The sequence below is a fragment of the Hyperoodon ampullatus genome (genome assembly GCF_949752795.1).
Source record: "Hyperoodon ampullatus genome assembly, chromosome: 4".
In the NCBI taxonomy this organism is placed as follows: Eukaryota; Metazoa; Chordata; class Mammalia; order Artiodactyla; family Ziphiidae; genus Hyperoodon; species Hyperoodon ampullatus.
This window is the reverse complement of record NC_136917.1, coordinates 118,596,215-118,617,808: the sequence shown is the minus strand read 5'-3', so window position 1 is coordinate 118,617,808 and position 21,594 is coordinate 118,596,215. Positions and strand designations below refer to the sequence as shown.

Below are 21,594 nucleotides of genomic sequence, written 5' to 3'. Positions count from 1 at the left end.
AGAAAAGGGACTCTCTTAGTGTTTGTTGAAGTACACGGGTAAAATCTGAAACAAAGTTTCAGATAACAGTTTTAAAATAATTCTTAAATAAATTTTAATCATGAAGGCACTTAAAAAATCATGTGCAAATTTGACTTCTGCATGTTTAAATTCAGAGGAGCTTTTATTTTCTTAATTTTATTTATTTGGTTTTTTTTGGCCGCACTGCAGGCACGAGGGATCTTAGTTCCCCGACCAGGGATCAGACCTGTGACCCTGCATTGGAAGCACGGAGTCCTAACCACTGGACTGCCAGGGAATTTGCAGGAGCTTTTATTTTTGATGAAGCATTTTAAATGGAGCACTGAAGAGTCTAAAATTTAGATTTGATAATAAGTTAGTTTTAAACAGTAGACAGTGATTAGAAAGGCTTCTGATACAAATCTAAATAACCAGATCAACTCAGAAAATGACACGTTATAATTAAGGGAGGGTCATGGCCAGACCTGTGATATGAGTTAACTCATTTCTCTGTATCTGAGGTATAAAAATATTTTAAGTAATTAACCAAGGATTAAAAAAAAATCAAGGTCAGGCTGTCAGTCGTTTAATTTGTGATTTAATTTAATCTCATCTTTTGACTAATTAAAATTACTGAATATAACATTATTTCCATTGGTTCTATTTTGGAGCCTTAAACTTTTTCTTCCTGTTAGTAAATTATTCCCATGTTTTCTTTGCTTTAGAACATTTGCACCAGTGTGGGATGTGTTCAAAACATCTACAGAGAAATTAGCAAATTGTCACTTGGATCTTGTTAGAAAATTACAAGAATTAATAAAAGAAGTTCAGAAGTATGGAGAAGAACAAGTAAAATCGCATAAAAAGGTATCAGTTTTGTTAAAGGATTGATTGATCAGATATTGAATGCTTTGTAGTTCTGCATTTTGATGAATCATTTCATACCAAACAGACTAAAGAAGAAGTTGCAGGAACTCTGGAAGCTGTTCAAACCATTCAGAGCATAACTCAGGCCCTCCAGAAATCCAAGGAAAATTACAATGCCAAATGTGTAGAACAGGAACGTTTGAAAAAGGAAGGAGCTACACAAAGAGAAATAGAAAAGGTAATTGTAATAAAAATAATACCTCTGTGGTTTCAAAGCATTTTCAAATACAAGACTGCATTTAATCTTTAAACACTCAAGAATGATCTCATATTAAAGATGAAGTCACTGTGCCTCTGAGTGTTAGTGATTCACCTAAGTGAAACAGAAGTAGGTTTACAAAATATGTTGTATATGGTAGATAGATTAGCAAATACATAAAAAGGAATGATTTCTTTATATCGGTGACACATTTGCAGGATATTTTTATAAGATAATTGATGAGATGCTGCTTGGTGTAAGATTTAATAATGAGGTAAAAATTTTTTTGAAGCAAGACTTTGGTAGATATAGCAAGGCAATAAGTTACTTGAGATAAACTTTAAATATATGTTGTGGGTGATTTATTGCTGACTTTGAGCCCATGTATGTAGTATTGTGGTAAACCACAACCCTTTCCCCCACTCTCATTTTGATTGAAAGTAGATTTTTTTCCCCTTTCAAAACAGTTTAACCATCCACTTGTTTGATGTGGTATATATCATTTAGGAATCAGCCATAGGGAGTGATAATTTTGAAAGCTTTGTAGAATATTTGAAATAGCCAGTAAAAAAAACCTGTAATTATGTTGCAATTATAATAATTATAAAAGTGTATATACATGGGCAAAAACTAGAAGAGCATCTGGAAAAATCAAAACAGTCGATGGAATTTGGGGTAATATGTTTCCTTTAGTGTTTTGTGCAATAAATAAAAATTGGGAGGGGGTAAAAAATGAGGCACAGTAAGTTCATGATTTTAAAACGCTCTTCATTCCAGGCATAGCAGTTAAGAATAAAATATAAAAAGGGAAAATAAAGCAAAATAACATGCTCCAAAAAGAAGAATATTATCTTCATAATGAACCAGAAATGGAACAGAAACTCAAAAGGGCATGTAGAGATTGATTATGCAGGGTTGTTGGACCCAAAGTCCTAAGTTAGGCAGTGGAATTTAACTCTTGTGTGGTAAAGGGGACTAAATATTCCCCACTTGAGATGAAGCCCAAGGAACCCCACTCACTTGGTGAAACTATAAGTAGTGAAAAAAGACTGTTGGGCTGCTGAAGGGCTAAAGCATTATTGGAAGTTGGGGCTTAAGGATGCAGTTCTGACTGGCAGTCAGGCCAAGGAACCAGTTCATGACTGTTTCGATCATATCCCCTATATTCTTCCAGGGAATTAATTAAAAGCTACCTTTATAAGACTGATACGAAATTGGGGCCTTGGAGGGCTGGCAGGAGATAACCTGAAACTGCTAAATGGGGATGGGTGAGCATAAATGATAAAATATAACACAATTCTAGGAGGTGGTGTTTACCTTGTATTCCATAGAGTTTTCCAGCATCACTGGTGGAGGGAGAGAGAGAAGAGAGAGGGGAAAAAACAAGAAACCTCCCACTGAAATGAGCAAAATAACATCTTAAGAAATCTAATATAGCTAATATAGCTTTCCCTGCTATACAACAGTAGAGTGTTCCTATGAAACCTTTCATAAGCCAAAATGGCGTAAGCAGAGAAGCAAATACCTTAGAACACATCTTGCTAATGCACGCACAAAATAAATTGAGATAAAGCACAGATGCTTACAGACACAGTTCAAAGCTTTGGAGACCGATGCTGAGTGTAGATCGTGGGAAGGAGCTTGGTGGTGCCACTCTCACTGCTTCTCAGGGTGTGCGCTGCCTCTGTAATGACTCCTGCAAAACAAACGCTGAATGCTATTTTTCTTTTCACCTGTTTTTGTAAAAGTGAAAATCCTCTTTGAATGTTTTTCAGTTCGTGATAACAGGAACTAATATAATTCTTTTGTAAAAGCAAAGTAAACAAACTTGTAAGACAAACTTTTGAAAAGCAGGGGATACCTCTGCTAAGACAGATGGCAATAAATTTAACAATTAGAATAAGAATTCACTCCAAATAAAATTTAGATTTATAAAATAGATGATCAGAAATGTTCGTGTATGTTGAGGATGTTCAGATATGCAAATGAATATAAATTTATATTAAAGAAATTAAGAGAGATAATGAAATAAGATCTAGTAGATGGGAAAACAGCTAACTAGAAAATTTGGCAATGAAATATATGGTTATTGAAATTTTTAAAAAAGCAACAGAGAAGACAAACTTTAGAGCTAATATAGTGAAAGATTGGATTTGGGCACTCACCCATAACATAGTACAGAGAATAAAGGTTACCAACATTCATCTGATATGGATTTCAGAAGAAAAAAAAATGGAGAGGATGGTAGACAGGTAATATTTGAAGAGTTAACAGATCAGAATATTTCAGAATTAAAAAAACTCAAGAGTTCTTAGGTCAAAAGTACATTCTGGTATTAAGCAGGTTAAATAAAGATAAATTCAGAATGAGCCACCAGAGAAAAAGAGAATATTAAAAGCTACCGGGTATATCTTTTTCCTCACATCTCTGAAATCAGAGTGCATCGTCAAATGATAGTATCATATAATCACTGTTGGCATGGTGGCATTTGTGGTGTAGTTTCACTGCCTCTGTGAACTTGGTTGTTATATACCTGGTGGCATGATTGGACAACTGCAACACGTTGATGTTTCAATTAACAGACCACTTTAAGAGCATTGAGGAAGGATTAGTTCTGACTGTTGTCTGAAAACCTTTTGTTGAGACCTGGTAAGATCAAGAAAAATGGTGAGCACCAATGTTTGGAAGAAAACCTGGAGATGATAGTGGAACACTTTTAAGAAATGCTCTGTCAGTAATGCTTCTGGTGACATTGAAGATAACACTATGTGGGGAAAAAAACAGACCTCAGCAGTCCCTGAATTGGAAGTAACTGAGAAGGGTCAGAACCTGACTGTGAAAAAAGATTCAGGAATATCTCGAAAGTTCATTTTGCTTTCTTTTTAATTCTGTATCACACAAGAGTAAAAATCTACTTCTAAGTAAGTCTAGAAGAGCTCTTTTAATAAATCTAAAATAAAAATTTTAAGTGATAAGAAAGCATTATTTCATGGTTTGACAGTATTTTTCTGTTTTAGTGGTACACAAGATAATGGTGTGTGTTACAATTAATGGTATATTAGAATTAGTAGTAGTCAAGCATGAACATTAAGCATAACTACTGAGAGAATAGAAGTATAGTCTAAATCTTCTAAATCAGCAAAAAGAAAAGAAGAGGAAGGGGTGCTTTTTTCTAATTGTTCTGCTCAGAGGTGATATCTTTGCTTGTGATACTAGATGTGTTAATGGGTCTCTGATTTATATATATTCAAATCCAAGCCTAAGTAAATTTATTTTGGCCTGTAATAAATAAGCTCTTTATTAACATGAATGTAGATTTTTTTAAGACATGGATCTTTGAACTGTTTTTCCTTTGGTGAACTTGAAAACATAAACACTTATTGGGTATTATGACATAGTATGCTTCTCATCCTCATTCACAAACCCTTATTTTTATAAAGCACCATTTAGAAGTTACTCATATTTGTGGACTATGACAAAGTACTTATTTTATATGTATATATTTGATTCATAGGAGTTTACTATAAAAATTATAGACACTTAAACAGAAATATTTCTGGTAGTACATCAGTAAACTTATTTATAATGCTAAGGAAATGAATAAAATGTAGGATTTATTTCATTATCAGTAGGTAATTAAGGCCAGTCTTTTGTTTATGAGAAGAAATGTAGCTATTGCTTTTAAAGCATAAGTTGCTATGCTCCAACATCCCTTTTAATAATCACTTTACAAAAGTGGTCAAGTTTGTTCCTACTGGGACATTTAGTTTCAATGAGTCTACCCTAAGAATTTACAGTTTTACTAAGCAAAGATACTATTTAGAAAGTCATTTTGACTTAACTGAGTGTTGCTGTATAGTCATTTCCTATGAGAGATGTTTCTTGCTTTCAAAAAATATATATATTCCCAATAAGATTACATTCTTTTTTTTTTTTTTTTTTTTTTTCCGGTACACGGGCCTCTCACTGTTGTGGCCTCTCCCGTTGCGGAGCACAGGCTCCGGACACACAGGCCCAGCGGCCATGGCTCACGGGTCCAGCTGCTCCACGGCATGTGGGATCCTCCCAGACCGGGGCACGAACCCGTCACTCCTGCATCAGCAGGCGGACCCTCAACCACTGCGCTACCAGGGAAGCCCACAATTACATTCTTTTAAAAAATAAATAAATTTATTTTTTTATTTAATTTTTGGCTGCGTTGGGTCTTTGTTGCCGTGCACGGGCTTTCTCTGTTTGCAGCGAGCGGGGTCTACTCTTCGTTGCGGTGCGCGGGCTTCTCATTGCAGTGGCTTCTCTTGTTGGGGAGCACAGGCTCTAGGCTCGTGGGCTTCAGTAGTTGCAGCACGCAGGCTCAGTAGTTGTGGCTCGTGGACTCTAGAGCGCAGGCTCAGTAGTTGTGGCGCACGGGCTTAGTTGCTCTGCGGCATGTGGGATCTTCCTGGACCAGGGCTCGAACCCGTGTCTCCTGCATTGGCAGGCGGATTCTTAACTGCTCTGCCACCAGGGAAGTCCAGAATACGATAACATTCTAAAGTGGCCTCTATATTCTTTTATAGGATACCCTTAGTTTTCTTTAAATTTTTTTGTCATTACTCAAAATACCTTGTTAATCAATAAACTCTTTTAAAAAATGTATTCATGGGCTTCCCTGGTGGCGCAGTGGTTGAGAGTCCGCCTGCCGATGCAGGGGACACGGGTTCGTGCCCCGGTCTGGGAGGATCCCACGTGCCACGGAGCGGCTGGGCCCATGAGCCATGGCCGCTGAGCCTGCGCATCCGGAGCCTGCACTCCGCAACGGGAGAGGCCACAACAGTGAGAGGCCCGCGTACCGCAAAAAAAAAAAAAAAAAAAAAAAAAATGTATTCATTACTAAGTACTGCTTTTGCCAGTTTTCTAAGATGCTTCTTTAAGTTGGTATGTAACTTCCTTATTCTGACATATGATGTTTACCTTTGAAGAGTGAAAGCTGATGTAAAAAATATATTAGAACTTATAAAGGGTATCTTCTTTCTTTTTTTGTGAGAAACCATTATGTTGTCTACAATGCAACATATGTGTCTACTAGGAAAAATAATCATTATAGCAAAATATTATTTGAACTTTTCCTGTTTATTAATATAATAAAAATTAAGAGTTTACTTTAAATATAGGCTATAGACTCAATTCTTCCCCTTTTAAATGGTTCATTCACATATTTTCTGATTGTTGGATTATGAATTTGTATGCCATAGTAAATAAGTGTTTTAGTTTCTACCATGTGCCTGTCATCATGCTAGATGTTATAAGGTTCTTAAAGGCTGAGTACATATTATCCCCTCTGTCTTCAAGAAGCTTCCTTCTTTTTGAGGAGCTAAGACTTATTGAATAGTACAGAACAAGAGGCTACTAGAGAAAGGTTTTAATGGTTAGTTTAGAAAGGGAGGTGTCTTATTTTGTGTAGAACCTGTAATGGAATAAATTACTTTAAAAAGTATGGACACAATCATTATAGTTATATTTTGAGGGACTTTTCCATTGTTTATGAATTTCCTTTCAAATTTCAAATACTTCTAGGAGTGATCACAGCTAATGTATTTATCAGTAGCCAACACATAAATTATAAGGCAATAACTTAATAGGCAGCAGAGAAAAAAGAGTAGTGTTAGGATGAAGAAGAAGCAAAGAAGGGGCTCCCAGTGGGAATATATCATTTTGCTAGACTGTGTCATTAAAAATCACTCCATGGACTGTGGGTTGCTTGTTACTCTTGTATAGACTGAAAATTTAGGTAGCTGGAAGATATTCTCTTCTTCCAAGACTCTTGGCATAACAAAATCCAAAAGGAAACCCAGATAACCATGGCATTAAAATTGTTTTTAAAATAAATTCTAGCATACTTGGTTATCTGGACTTCCTGTGAAGGTAGTTTGTAAACTCTAAATATCCATCTCATCTAATTGTTAACTGTTTGAAAGGGCAAGGATGTTAGAGGAAGTATATTAACGGTAGTATAAAATAATGTCATACGGCTAGACAATAGGAAGAGAGTTTAAAAAAGGTCCATAGGAGCAAACTAGAAAATCATTGTAGGTTTTAGACACTTACTCTAGGGGTAGAGCTTAGAACAACTCTTAGATATAATAACAGCAAAATGTAACACCAAAATATAATGATGTATGTTCCTGTTGATGTTTAATAGTAGATACTATTTATTTTGTAGTCCCTGTCCCAAGCATTTACATAAATTACATTTCATCTGTGCCAAAGCTCTAAAAAAAATATGTGGTATTTCCATTTTAGGAATGAGAGAACTGTATAAAACTCAAAGTCAACTGGGTAGTAAATGGTAGAGCTAGAAGTTGAATCCAGTTTCTTTTGGATCCGAAACCAGTTCTGATACAAGATACCGTTCTGATACACTACAAGATAAAGTGGCATCCTGTATTTATTTAAGAAGGCCCACAAGCATAAAGCATATATGTTTAATATAATATATGCAATTATATTTTAGAGAGAGTACAGAGTTGCCTTTTTAGAGAATAAGACTGTATGCATCTCTTGCCAACCCCAAACCTCCAGGTAAACCCAACTTTCTGTTTCTAATACTTATTCTTAGACTCCTGAACATAGCTGGAGATAATTACCTACTGGCTCTGATTGGCTCTGCACAAATTCCAAGTTTTGCAGCTTAGCCCTCAGTGGCTCTTTGCAAGACTTTTACTCCTGTAGTTATTACCAGTTGCATCCTCCACAACCATGGTTTGAAACTCTTTATTCTCCTGAAGTTCCCAACCCTACACTACTCTTCTTCACTCGTAGCAGACCCCCTCTTACCTCATCAAGAAAGTGGAGATCTTTTATCTTGAAATCCTATAGCTTTTCTTTTTTTGATCTTCTTTAAACTCTTATTTACTTCAACACCCCTTCCCTTCAAACTTCCTGTATCCAAATTGATCAATCCTTTGAGAATAATCAAATTTCTTGATAGCCACATGTCTGCCCCAACCTACAGGTGACACATAGTTTTTCTTCTTCCTTAATGTCCATCTTCCATAAAATTTGTTTTTACTTCTTTGTTACTTTCCACCAATTTCTAGCTGTTTATGTATATGGGTTATACTTCTATGAAGTCCCTGAAGAAAAGATCCCTATATAATTTGTATTCATATTCGTCACTGCCTAATATTTAATGTATTATTAAGTTTTTATTGAATAAGTAACTTTGATAAAATTAGAACTATAATAATGCAGTAACAATTACTTGAAAAATAGGCAATGATTAAAAACAAATTTATAGATTTTCCGGAGCACAATGGAAACTGAGAAACCTCAAGGAAAATTGATTTTTTTTTCAACTTTTGAGCTAGCTTTATAGCCACTGATCAGACATTAAATGGAATATCTGTTGTGGAGGGAAGGAAGACTCACAGGTGTGTAAAGGATTGTCAAGCACATTCTGAGGGTATTGTCACAGTTTTGTTTGTTGAATTTTTAGTAACATTGTACTATTTTGTGGTTGTGTGATCTTACTCTGGGTTATAAAATGAGAGTATTTTAACTTTTTAAAGCACGTTCCATCAGACAAGAGAATTAGCATTTAATTTCTGCATTACTGTGTGACTGTAACAAAAAATACTACTAAGGAGGGCTTGAAAAAAAGGTATTAGTTTTTGTCATCTTGAACTCAACATAGGCCTCATTTCTTAAAATGCACTTAAATTATTATTTCATATAAACTTATATCAGGAAATAAAAAATATTTTGTATAGTTCAAAATGTTTCTGTTTTGTTACAGGCAGCTGTTAAATCTAAGAAAGCTACAGATACCTATAAACTCTATGTGGAAAAATATGCATTAGCAAAAGCTGATTTTGAACAGAAAATGACAGAAACAGCTCAGGTTGGTATTTTTAAGGCTTTAAATCTAAAACAGGATATTTGTGTTCATTGTTTATAAATTATAATAAATTATATTAGTGATAAAAAATAATACAATTTTTCTGTCATAAAATTTTTTAGTATTAGAAAATGTTAAAATGCACAATCTCAGTGTTTTAATAATGTTGTTTTTAAAATATACATCTTGTTTTGGAGATTGAAGACCAAGAATCAATAGTTATAATATCATAAGGGATTATTCAGATTGACTAGAATGTTTAAAGAGCATTGGAGAAAATGAGGACATTGGTAGATGATGAAGACAGTAATGATTATGTATGGGTTTTAAAATTGACTTATACTTAAGAAGAAAACTGGAAATGACTCAGTGCTGAGGATATAGTGGTTAACAAAACCGTCAAGAATCCCTGCTCTCATAGAACTTCCATTTTAGTAAGGGAAGACAGACAATCAGTTAAAAACAGTCTGTCTCGGGCTTCCCTGGTGGCGCAGTGGTTGAGAGTCCACTTGCCGATGCAGGGGACACGGGTTTGTGCCCCGGTCCGGGAAGATCCCACATGCCGCGGAGCGGCTGGGCCTGTGAGCCATGGCCGCTGAGCCTGTGCGTCCGGAGCCTGTACTCCGCAACGGGAGAGGCCTCAGCAGTGAGAGGCCCACGTACTGCAAAAAAAAAAAACAAAAAAACAAAAACAGTCCAATTTGGAAGGCAGTATCATAGTCCAGTGAGAAGGATGAGGGTCAGTGTGGTGGCCTTGGAGAAGGAGACAAGTGAATGCATTTGGAGATGACAGGGGTAGGGAGAATGGGAGAACTCTAAAGGGATTCAAGATCTCTTCCAGGTTTTGGCTTGTAAGCCTATGTGTATAGAGATGAATGACAAAGGCTAGATGAAGAGTGGTTAGTTTGAGGGGTCGGAAGAGCATGAGATGCTCAGTTTTGAACATGTAATTTTGAGCTGCATATACCTAAGTGGAGACATCAAATGGGCAGTTTTGGAGGCTGTAAGTAATCTTGCCTGGACATAATATTCACATCCCTTATCCACAATTCTGAATTCCAAAAGCTCTGAAAACCAAAAATTTTTTTCCTGGAACTTATTTGGCAGCAAAACTTGAACCAATGTGAGGCTGATTTGTAGTATCTTTATCCTACTTAGACTGAATATACATGTTTTCCTTTAGTGTTTGATAAACAGATGCCACTGCAGATCCTGTTGGTAGTATTATGAGATACATGGTAACACCATGTTATCTTTATTTTTTAAAATCCAAAATATTTAAATTCCAAAACAACTGGTCCCAAAGGTTTTGAATAAAGGATTGGGCCTTTATAAAATAGGGGCTGGACAGTACACACAGCCATAATGACATCACCTTTGGATAGAGTGTGGGGAAATAATGGCCAAGCTCTGAGAGGTTCATCATTGTCAGTTTGGGAGAGGAAGAGATGCTGAAACCCAAGTAGGAGAAGCCAGAGAAGGAAGAAAACTGGGAAATGGAATGTCATGGCAGCTGGGAAATGATAATGTTTCAAGAAGGGTTTACTTGTGTTAAATGAGGCTCCATCTCTAGTGAGATAAAAAGTTTCAACTTCTATAGCAACTGAGGTCATTGTAGACTTCATCAGGTTCTCTTTTATCTTTTAAATCATTAGGAACACTCATTTATAAGGCAGTTATTCTTGATTTGTTAATTTCCTATCAAAATGATTAGTTTCTATCAGTGAAAATGTTTGCCTTTCAGTTATTTAATTTGAAAAAACAAATTAGAACTTGTTAGAGTCAGTGTTTTTTTCTTTCTTTCTGTGGTACGCGGGCCTCTCACTGTTGTGGCCTCTCCCGTTGCGGAGCACAGGCTCCAGACGCGCAGGCTCAGCGGCCATGGCCCACGGGCCCAGCCGCTCCGCGGCATCTGGGATCTTCCCGGACCGGGGCCTGAACCCGTGTCCCCTGCATCGGCAGGCGGACTCTCAACCACTGCGCCACCAGGGAAGCCTAGAGTCAGTGTTTTTTGTTTGTATATATTACCTTATAAAGAATCTTCAGCACTCATCTTTCCCTCTCCTTATCTCTTTCTGCTTCCTCATTACATTTTTTCAACTTGCATTTTAACTGTTTATCTTGCCAATTCCAAGATGGAAACATTAATTTGTTTGAGCAGATGTTTAACCATGGTTCTTTTAAATAAAGATGATGGTATACTGTGCTGATGTATATATGTGTTCTCTCTCGTGTTCCCTCTTTGTCTCTCTCTGTCTCTGTCACACATGCACAACTGCAGGACAGGTTAACTTTTGTTTCTTAATAGACAGTAGACTTTATTTTGGGTTATTTAGAAGGGAAAAGAATTCTTTTGCTTCTCTACTTTCCTTTTGTTCCAGGCCAAGCGGGTTGACTTAATCCTAGTGGGAAGGGGCCTGTCAATCTAGTGAGAATGAAATTTGGGTGGCAGGACATATATTTACCTGGGGTGAAAGAAGTTAGAATTTACTTGGAGTACTTGTGATGTAAGTTTTTGCATTTGAGTTGAGAATAACCATGATTAAAATTGTGACTCTGTGCTTATGCTTTTCACCACTGTCGGTTAATGACACTTAAAAAACTTGAAACGGTAGGGAGATTTTGTTTACTTTGAACAGTTAGATGGCTAGTTCAAGGAAATTTGAGATTTGCTTGAGCAACACCCTCAGATTAAGGAGTTTTAGTATTAGAGTGCTTTTCTATATCTCTCATGGCTGACAAAATTGTACTTTAAAAAAAAACTAATATAACAGTACATGTGAACACAGTGAATATGAAATTGCAAGGAGGAAAAACTCTGATTTGTTCAAGAAGATTTATTCATTTATATTCACACACTTGATACTATATTCCCATTGCTGAATAAACTCTGAGCTTATTTCGTAGTCACTAATTTTGAGGAATTCTGATATTTAGCAGTCCTCCCACCAAAAATAAAGCACAGTTTCAAGATTGTAGCTGAATCCTGCTTTTAGTTCCTGTTTGGCTTCATGCTTCAAGATATTTCTAAATTATTGAGGATCTGACTTATTCAATGTAGGTGTTTCAAGAGAATGAGAAGAAGGCACAAGTTTCCTTGGAATTAGGGATCATCCATTTGAAATTAGTGCCTGTTTGACCAAGCTTTCCTGGATTTGGGACTACCTGTCTATGAGAAAATATCTTGTTCATTAAATTGCAGAAATTTAAGCAGAGGGTGAATTCTTATAACATGAACGTAAAATAGGATCATGCTCCTCCTGAATGTTCCTCAGTTCTTAAGAGTAATTCAGGATCTTGCAGTATTGGTATTCTCATTGGACTTGGTCAAAATTAGTCAAGACAAGCACTCTATTTTAACTCTTGTCATTTCTCATGAATAAAATGCATTTAAGTTTTTGGACTTCATTGCATTACTGCCAAAACTAATTTCACCATAATTGATTTTTTTAGAAGTTCAGACCCTTTACACAAATATAGACATGATTATTTGGCTTAGTGATTTCTGATCACGTAACTCAGTGCTGAAAAAAATTGGACATTAAATATGGGGTGAGGGAATTTAATTTGATAAATTAGGGAAAAATAGCAAACATTTAGGCCTGCTCCTTAGAACTGATGTAATTTGTCAAGAAAGTGGGTAATCAGGTTTGTGCACTGGAAATGACAAATGTATTTTTGTTTGAAAATGACTAGTTCAGCATTTCCCAAATCCTACTTTGAGGAATATTATTGTTCTGTGAGATATTAATAGATATTCAGAGAAGAAGAAAAAAAGGGTTGTATGGTCAAAGAAATTTGGAAGACACTGGGTTAAACAGAGTGAAACAAGTTTTGTTACTTTAGTATTTCTCAGTTACTTCAGTTTTTAATACGTTTATTGTGAAGCCAAATCTAGCAGTGGTTTTCTTCCTAGGGAGTAAATATCAGAATAACCTGGGATTTTTTTTCCAAACAACATTCTTACCTCTTTCCAGCCCATTGCCTAAGGAGTCGCGGAGGATCTATTTGCCTTATAGTTTGAAAACATTCTCCAGGTCATCTGAATCATCTCTACCTTCAGTTGAGAACTGCTGAGACAGAGTATATATACATGCAGGCTTTCCCAGATTTCTTTGACCATAGACTGTCTCTTTTGGAGACTATGTATTAACATTTCAAGAATTAGACCTTTTTGAAAGTCTATGGGCTAGATTGTAAAGTCTTAAGAAGTAAACTGTAGTTTTAGCTCTGCAAACTAATTGTTTTTCAGTTTTTGAAATACTTCTCCCTTGTTTTTTTTTTTTTTTTTTTTTTGCGGTATGCCGGCCTCTCACTGTTGTGGCCTCTCCCGTTGCGGAGCACAGGCTCCGGACGCGCAGGCTCAGCGGCCGTGGCTCACGGGCCTAGCCGCTCCGCGGCATGTGGGATCTTCCCGGACCGGGGCACGAACCCGTGTCCCCTGCATCGGCAGGCGGACTCTCAACCATTGAGCCACCAGGGAAGCCCTCTCCCTTGGTTTTTTGACACTATTCTCTTCTGGGTTTCCTTCTAATTTTCTGACCATGATTATAGATTTTAATTTGTGGTATCTTCTAATTCTGAAAAAGTCATATTTGCCCGAGAAATGATGTAACAAAAAGTTAACTTTTTTCGATGCTGTATTTTTTTATGCATTGTTAAATATTAAATAATAATGATAACTTGATAAATTTGGTTAGCTGTATTAAGATGACTTCTAAAAAGTGTTTTGATTTCAGAATATATCTATGTATGTGTAATTTTTTATATTCGCTACCCAGAAATTTCAAGATATTGAAGAAACTCATCTCATTCATATAAAAGAAATTATAGGATCCTTGTCAAATGCTATAAAGGAAATTCATTTACAGATAGGCCAGGTACGTTTTTACTTTTATTGAACTGATTCATGAGAATTTTATGTTCACTTCTGACTCTAAAAATCATAACTCATAACATGATACTGAATTATTTCAGGTAAAGAATATGTATTTACATGTATTAAATACAAAATAACCTGGATTTTACCATCCTATCAAGGATGATAATTTAAATTAATTATGGAGTTAAAATTCTGAAGTTAACAATTTTTGAATATTTCTTTATTACAAAGTTCTACTATTTTAAAACTTAGAATAGCAACTTCAGTAAGTTATAGAGCTTGTGCTTAGAAATTTTCAAAAAATATAAAAGTGCCTTAATGATGACATTTGGGGTGCATTGAAATATAGTAGAGAAAGATGAAGTCTATTATTCTTGGTTACTAAAGTTCTAATACTATTTTCATTGCTGTATAAGTTTTATTTATCGTAAGATTTATGTCCCTAAAACACTCAAAGATAGGAACAGGACACTGCCTTGACTTCTAAGGCTGTGAGACCATATGTTAAGGGGTTCATGTAAAAAGTGGTTTGTATCCATAGATCTACTAACAGTGTTAGTGAGGTAACAGAGCATGTTAGGCAAATCAAAGTTCTCAAAGGCTCTGGGTCAAAAAATATATATTTTGGTATAATGAATTTTAATTGTTTTGTGGAAGTTTTGTCTGAAATACAGTAAGAATATTTATGGAAAGTGAAAAAAAACTTATCTTTATTTCATTTTAATAGGTCCATGAAGAATTTATAAATAACATGGCTAACACTACAGTTGAAAGCTTGATACAAAAATTTGCTGAGTCAAAAGGCACTGGGAAGGAAAGACCTGGTAAGATGACAAACTTTGCAAGGAAACATATTCACATTTCCCATCCAGTAACAAATGTGTTTGCCTTTAAATTCCAAAATTGCAAAATGGAGCTTGGGAGGTACCTAAAAATCTGTGTGAAATCTCAGATATCATTTACTTTGTGTCTGATGGTATGTTAGGTTTTTGTTTTGACCTTCAGTAGTTAATAATTTAGTACTACTTAAAGTGGTTATCATACCTTTACTAAATTAATATATTACAGTTTATTTATATTTTCAAAAGTAGAGTTAGCGACAGAAGGCCATTTTAATGAGACAAAGAGTGGGAGAGAATATTAAGCCCTCAGAGCATTGAGGCCAGTGGAGAACATTTCTTACAATTTAATAACTTTTTTCTTTCCTCATTCACATATATATTCAACAGATTTATTTATTGGGTGCTAATAGTATTCTGGGTACTGTTTTAGACACTGGGGAATATACCAGTGAGTACAGGCATCCTGGTTCCTATTTTATGAACAAATGATTACGGGTTTCCTTAATCTTAACTTTTAATAAGCATGTTATATTATATCAAATATAATAAGCACCATTCTCTTCTCCTGCTCAGCATACTTACAGTCTTCTAGATTTCTTTTGTTTTGTTTTGTTTTGTTTTGTTTTATTTATTTCTGGCTGTGCTGGGTCTTCATTGCTGCGCACAGGCTTTTCTCTAGTTGCGGCGAGTGAGGTCTACTCTTTGTGGTGCGCGGGCTTCTCACTGCGGTGGCTTCTCGTTGCTGAACATGGACTCTAGGCGTGTGGGCTTCAGTAGTTGCAGCACGCGGGCTCAGTAGTTACAACACACGGGCCGTAGAGCGCACGGGCTTCAGTAGTTGCGGCACGTGGGCTCAGTAGTTGCAGCGCGCAGGCTCTAGGGTGTGCAGGCTTCAGTAGTTGTGGTACGTGTGCTCAGTAGTTGTGGCGCACAGGCTTAGTTGCTCCACGGCATGTGGGATTCCCGGACCAGGGATCGAACCCAGGTCCTCTGTATTAGCAGGTGGATTCTCAACCACTGTGCCACCAGGGAAGTCCCAAGTCTTATAGATTTCTTGAATCTATTAGTTACTCTACCATATTCTTGCAAGATACTTGTTTTCACGCCACAGGTAAAAACTATTCAGTCCAGTAAAGAAGTTAAAGTATAGTTTAGAATTCAGGAAGATGAATAAGTGATTTGTAGAGAAGTCTGGGAGCCATTTTTCTTCAGCGCAGTTCACAGCTAAGGCTTGAAACCTAAATCATCTGCACTTCCTTTTTCCCATGTTTCGTCAAGTTTCAAATTGTATTGATTCAATTCCATTAGTATTTTTCCCTTCAGACCTTCCTTCTTACCTACCTCATTGAATACAGCAGCAGGTTTCTAAATACTGGCACAATAGAGATTTCTCTAGTCTATTTTACATGTTGTAGCACATTAATGTTTTGGGTATATAATTATGAACTCATACTGCATTACTCATAAATCTTTGACTTTTCATTATAGACAGAATGAAATTTAGATTCTGGACTTAGATTCAAAGCTTTTCGGGATCTGCCCTTGCCCAATCTTTTTTTTTTTTAATAGATTTATTTATTTATTTATCTATTTATTTTTGGCTGTGTTGGGTCTTCATTGCTGCACACAGGCTTTCTCTAGTTGTGGCGAGCCGGGGCTACTCCTGGTTGCAGTGCGTGGGCTTCTCATTGCAGTGGCTTCTCTTGTTGCGGAGCATGGACTCTAGGCGTGCATGCTTTAGTTGCTGTGGCTCAAAGGCTCTAGAGCGCAGCCTTAGTAGTTGTGGCACACAGGCTTAGTTGCTCTGCGGCATGTGGGATCTTCCTGGACCAGGGCTCGAACCCATGTCTCCTGCATTGGCAGGCGGATTTTTAACCACTGCGCCACCAGGGAAGCCCCTGCCCTTGTCCAATCTTTAGTCTTACTTTCCATTTTTCTTTTCTGGCACCCTCCATTGCAGCCAACCTGAATTGCTTGCTGTTTCCTATCCATACCCCGCTTTTGCCCTTGGTACCTTAGTTGCCCTTATGTCTACTCTAGAAAATGCTATATCCCACTCATTTTTCAAATGAATAAACTCTTAAAAAGCCGGGTTATGTGTTACTTCCACCATCAAACAGAGAACTTTGTACTTTTTTTTTGCATTGTTGTTGTCTACCTTAAATTTTAGTAATTGTGCTTTTATGAAGAAAAGTTCTGTTTTTGATTCATCTGTTTATCTTTATTATGTGTAAACAGTACATTTGTGTTGAATGAATGAACAGATGAGCATATATGGTAAGGTTAGGATGTTAAAGAGGTTGGAATGGATGGATTTTCTATTAGATAAGTCTTGGTGAAGGAATAGTAAATAATTATGGTTAAATTTAGTGAATACTTACTTTGTGCCATGTACTATGTCAACTGCTTTGCAGGCAAACTTTGATCTTCAGGAACTCTTTGAAGTAGGTACTGTTATTCCCATTTTACAGATGATGGAAATATTGAGAGGTTAAATTACTTGCCAAAGCTAAGTACATGCCAGAATACTGGGATTAAATTTCAGGATCCTTGACCTCAAGGCCCATGCTTTGGAGAAATTAGAGTAGAACTACCTAAGTTTACGTACGTAGGAGAATGAGGATGCTGAGATACATAACTACAAAATAGTGTGAAACCCTAAAACTCATTGTAAAGATTAAAATGTAAGTGAAAACCAGTTAAGAGAGGTAAAAACAATTGAAGAATTTTTATATAGAGCATTTAGAAGTATTGATAGAATAAAAGCAAACGTGTATTGGCTGGTTAAAAATGCCTTAGACAGGGCTTCCCTGGTGGCGCAGTGGTTGAGAGTCCGCCTGCCGATGCAGGGGACATGGGTTTGTGCCCCGGTCCGGGAGGATCCCACATGCCGCGGAGCGGCTGGGCCCGTGAGCCATGGCCGCTGAGCATGCGCGTCCGGAGCCTGTGCTCCGCAACGGAAGAGGCCACAACAGTGAGAGGCCTGCGTACCGCAAAAAAAAAAAAAAAAAAAAAAAAAAAAAAAAATGCCTTAGACAGAACTGAATAAGGTTGATAGATTGTATCATTATCAGTATCCTGTTTGTGATATTGTATTGTAGTTTTGCAAAATGTTATCATTGCAGGAAACTGGGCAAAGTATACAAGCAATCTTGCTGTATTTCTTTTCTTTTTTCTTTTTTTAGAACTGTACCATGAATCTACAATTATCTCAAGAAAAAGTTCAGTTACTTTCTTATCTGTGGTATAGCACACTACTTAGTCCTGTGGTTTGTGGTCTATACTTTACTACCAGTGAGACCTATAAGCCTCAGTGCCCTCATCTATAAAGTGAGGATAATAATAGTACCTACTTCATGGGGTGGTTGTGAGGTTTTTATTGAGTACTTAATAAATGGTATTTTCTAAAAATTAATACATACCTGATTAATAGTTAACTACTATTGGTTATTGTTTATAAATTTAAATTTAATGGCCTCTTGCTTCCCTGGTGGCGCAGTGGTTGAGAGTCCGCCTGCCGATGCAGGGTACACGGGTTCATGCCGCGGAGCGGCTGGGCCTGTGAGCCATGGCTGCTGAGCCTGCACATCCGGAGCCTGTGCTCCGCAACGGGAGAGGCCACAACAGTGAGAGGCCCGCGTACCACAAAAAATAAATAAATAAATAAAAATAAAAAAAATTGTAATGGCCTCAAGATATATGGCATGTAGAAAATTTCTGTAACTAAATAGTAAGAGGGAAGCCAAGATTGGTGGTGATGTGGGCTTTCCTAGAATTACTGAACCCAGAATTATGTGACTGTTTCAGGCTGACTGTTGACATTGTGTATATAGGTGACTGATTTTCAAAATAAGTGATCCTAGAACTAAGGGGAAAAAAGGGAGTGGTGTGGGTGTGGAATGGAAAGAGTAAGTACTACTTCTCCTGTTGACTTGCTGTGGGTGAAGAGTTACAGCTCTTTCGTACATATTTGTTCTATTTATGTCTCTAGAGGGAGTCCATTACAGTGATGGAAATTTTGTGTTTCTGAGAAAAATAACACGTGATTGTGGATTTTGTTTTGTAAGAAGTATTCTAACCTTGAGTTGTATATACTATTTTACTGTTAACATTTTTTTCTCCTGTTTTGTAAGGGCTCCCTCTGCTGGATGAGTTCCTCTGTAAACTGGTTTTAGGCCTACGGGATACACATTTTAAAAAGAAAACAAGAGGCCCAGTTCTTTAAAAACTTTGTATAACTGAAAGTTAACCTATTTCTCTTGCACTGAAAAATTTCTTCAGTCAGTTATCTGTTGAGCTATATAACCTCTAACTTTATGTCTCCAATTCTCCTATGTAAATCAAACACTTTGAGAGCATTAAATTTTTTTCCTATTCATTGAGACTATTTTATACTAATTATGTGTAGTGTCATTTTTGTCATTACTTTTTTTTATTGAGATATAAGTGACGTATAACATTGTATTAGCTTTAAGGTATGTAACATAATGATTTGATATATGTATGTAATGCAAAATGATTACCAAAGTAAGTTTAGTTATTAACATCTATTCCCACACATAGTTAAAAAATTTTTTTTCTTGTGATAAGAACTTTTAAGGACTACAGTTGGCCCTGTCTGTCCAAGGATTCCACATCCACGGATATGGAGGGCTAACTGCATTATGCCATGTAAGGGACTTGAGCATCTTGGAAACTTAGTATCTGCAGGGATCCTAGAACCAATTGCCTTTGGATACTGAGGGATGACTGTACTCTTTCAGCGGCTTTCAAATACATAATATAGTATTGTTAACTAAAGTCACCATGCTGTGCATTACATCTGCAGGACTTACTTTGTCTTATAACTGGAAGTGTGTATGTTTTGACCACCTTTACCCATTTTGCCTAGGGGGGGACACCCCCATCTGTTCTCTGTATCTATAAGTCCAGGTTTTTTTTAGATTCCACATGTAAGTGAGATCATACAGTATTTGTCTTTCTCTGACTTATTTCACTTAGCATAATGTGTTGTCACAAACGGCAGGATTTCCTTCCTTTTTATGGCTGAATATTTAGTTTGTATGTGTGTGTGTATATATACACACACACACATATATATATGTATATATAGATACACACACACCATATTTTCTTTATCCGTTCATCTGTCAGTAGACAGGTTGTTTCCATGCCTTTGCTATTATAAATAATGCCACACTGAACATGGTAGTGCAGATATTTTTTTGAGACGGTGATTTAATTTTCTTCAGATAAATATGCAGAAGTGGAATTGCTAGAACATATGGTAGCTCTATTTTTAATTTTTTGAGGAACCTCCAGACTGTTTTTGTCATTACTTTTTCAGTGTTGTAGTGCCTTGCCTTCTGGAATTTGAGTCACTTTAAGTGTATGCTTTGAGTATCAAAGCACCTGTGGTCTGAAAGAGTCATGAATAAACAGGTGTTTTCTAATTTTGAATGTCTTGTTATGTTCTAACGACATTATCCTAGTATTTCTACCCATTCTCATATGTTTTAGTTGTAAAAGGAGATTAAAATCCATATTTTTGAAATTTCCTGTTTTACAGTCATTCTGCTAATTTCACTATACTTTTCAGAAAAGTTAAGCAAGTTTCCATTTATAAGAAACAAGGATAGATAACTTAAAAAGTTGGTAGGCCATTGTCTAATATGTTTAAATAAAAGATTTTTTTGCAGAGTTTATTTATATTTTCATTATATGATAATATAGGTTTATAGCTTCCATTTGAGGACTTCCAGGGACTATAATGTGTTTAAAGATACAAATAGAAAAAGCCCCAGAAAGGTAGACATAAAATATTGAAACAGCCAGCCACAAAGAGAAAGGGAAAAATGAGATTCTTGTGGTCAGACTGGCTAAATGTGAAATTAATTTATTAGTTTAGATATTTGGAATATTCTAGCTTCTACATTAGGTATATTATTTTAAAGTATGGGGGTGGTGGTGGCAGTGGGATGAATTAGGAGATTGGGGTTGGCATATATACACTAATATGTATAAAATAGATAACCAATAAGAACCTGCTATATAAAAAAAATAAAATAAAATTCAAAAAAAGTGAAAAGAGATTAGATCAGTGGTTACCAGTGTCGTGGGGATACGGGGTGTGGGACTGGGGAACTGAATGAAGGTGGTCAAAATGTACGAACTTTCAGTTATAAGATAAATAAACCTTGGGGATGTAATGCACAAGATGATGACTGGCTAACACTGCAGCATGGTGTATCTGAAAGTTGCTAAGGGAGTAATCCCTAAAAGGTCTCACCACAAGGGAAACAATTGAGGGGATTAACTGTATGAGGAGATGAATGTTAACTAAATTTATCGTGGCAGTCATTTCACAGTATACGTATGTCAGGTCATTATGTGGTATATAACAGACTTATACAGAGCTGTATGTCAATTACATCTCAATAAAAATGGGAAATAAAAGAAAAACAATAAAGTATAGGGTACAAGTATATAGATTAAAAAAAAAAAAAAAACTAGTGATCTTTCCAGACCCCTCAAGGATTAAGAATAATGCCAAACCTATAAATGGAACCTCCTTCCACTCCCTCCATGAAAGTTTTTTTTTTTTAATTCAGAGAAGTAGAAACCCTTTCGTAGAAAGCAAAATTAAAAATAGCCAAGAAGACCAAAGACGCACAAACCACACCAGATATTTTGTGATTACTTGGTTTTTCTATTTGATAGCAAGTGGGGATGACTAGAGAAAGAGAAAAGAAGAATGGATGATGATTAGTGAAGAGGATAAGGTAGATTAGCACAAATAGGAGAGTAAAAGAGGAGAACTCCCAAAGAAAAGAACACAGAGAAGCTTCACTTTATGAAGGAGTACACC

At 36.3% G+C, this 21,594-nt stretch overlaps 1 protein-coding gene across 1 annotated transcript in view; it reads left to right on the top strand.

Moving 5' to 3' along the window:
• FCHO2 (FCH and mu domain containing endocytic adaptor 2) overlaps window positions 1–21,594 on the top strand; it is a gene marked incomplete at its 5' end in the record, with an annotated part of 111,858 nt that overhangs the window by 31,558 nt on the left and 58,706 nt on the right. The window contains 5 exons of the mRNA XM_079703345.1: window positions 726–867; window positions 953–1,105; window positions 8,901–9,005; window positions 13,784–13,882; window positions 14,612–14,708. Of these exons, the coding sequence (XP_079559471.1) occupies window positions 726–867; window positions 953–1,105; window positions 8,901–9,005; window positions 13,784–13,882; window positions 14,612–14,708 (596 nt within the window). The remainder of the gene's footprint in view (window positions 1–725; window positions 868–952; window positions 1,106–8,900; window positions 9,006–13,783; window positions 13,883–14,611; window positions 14,709–21,594) is intronic.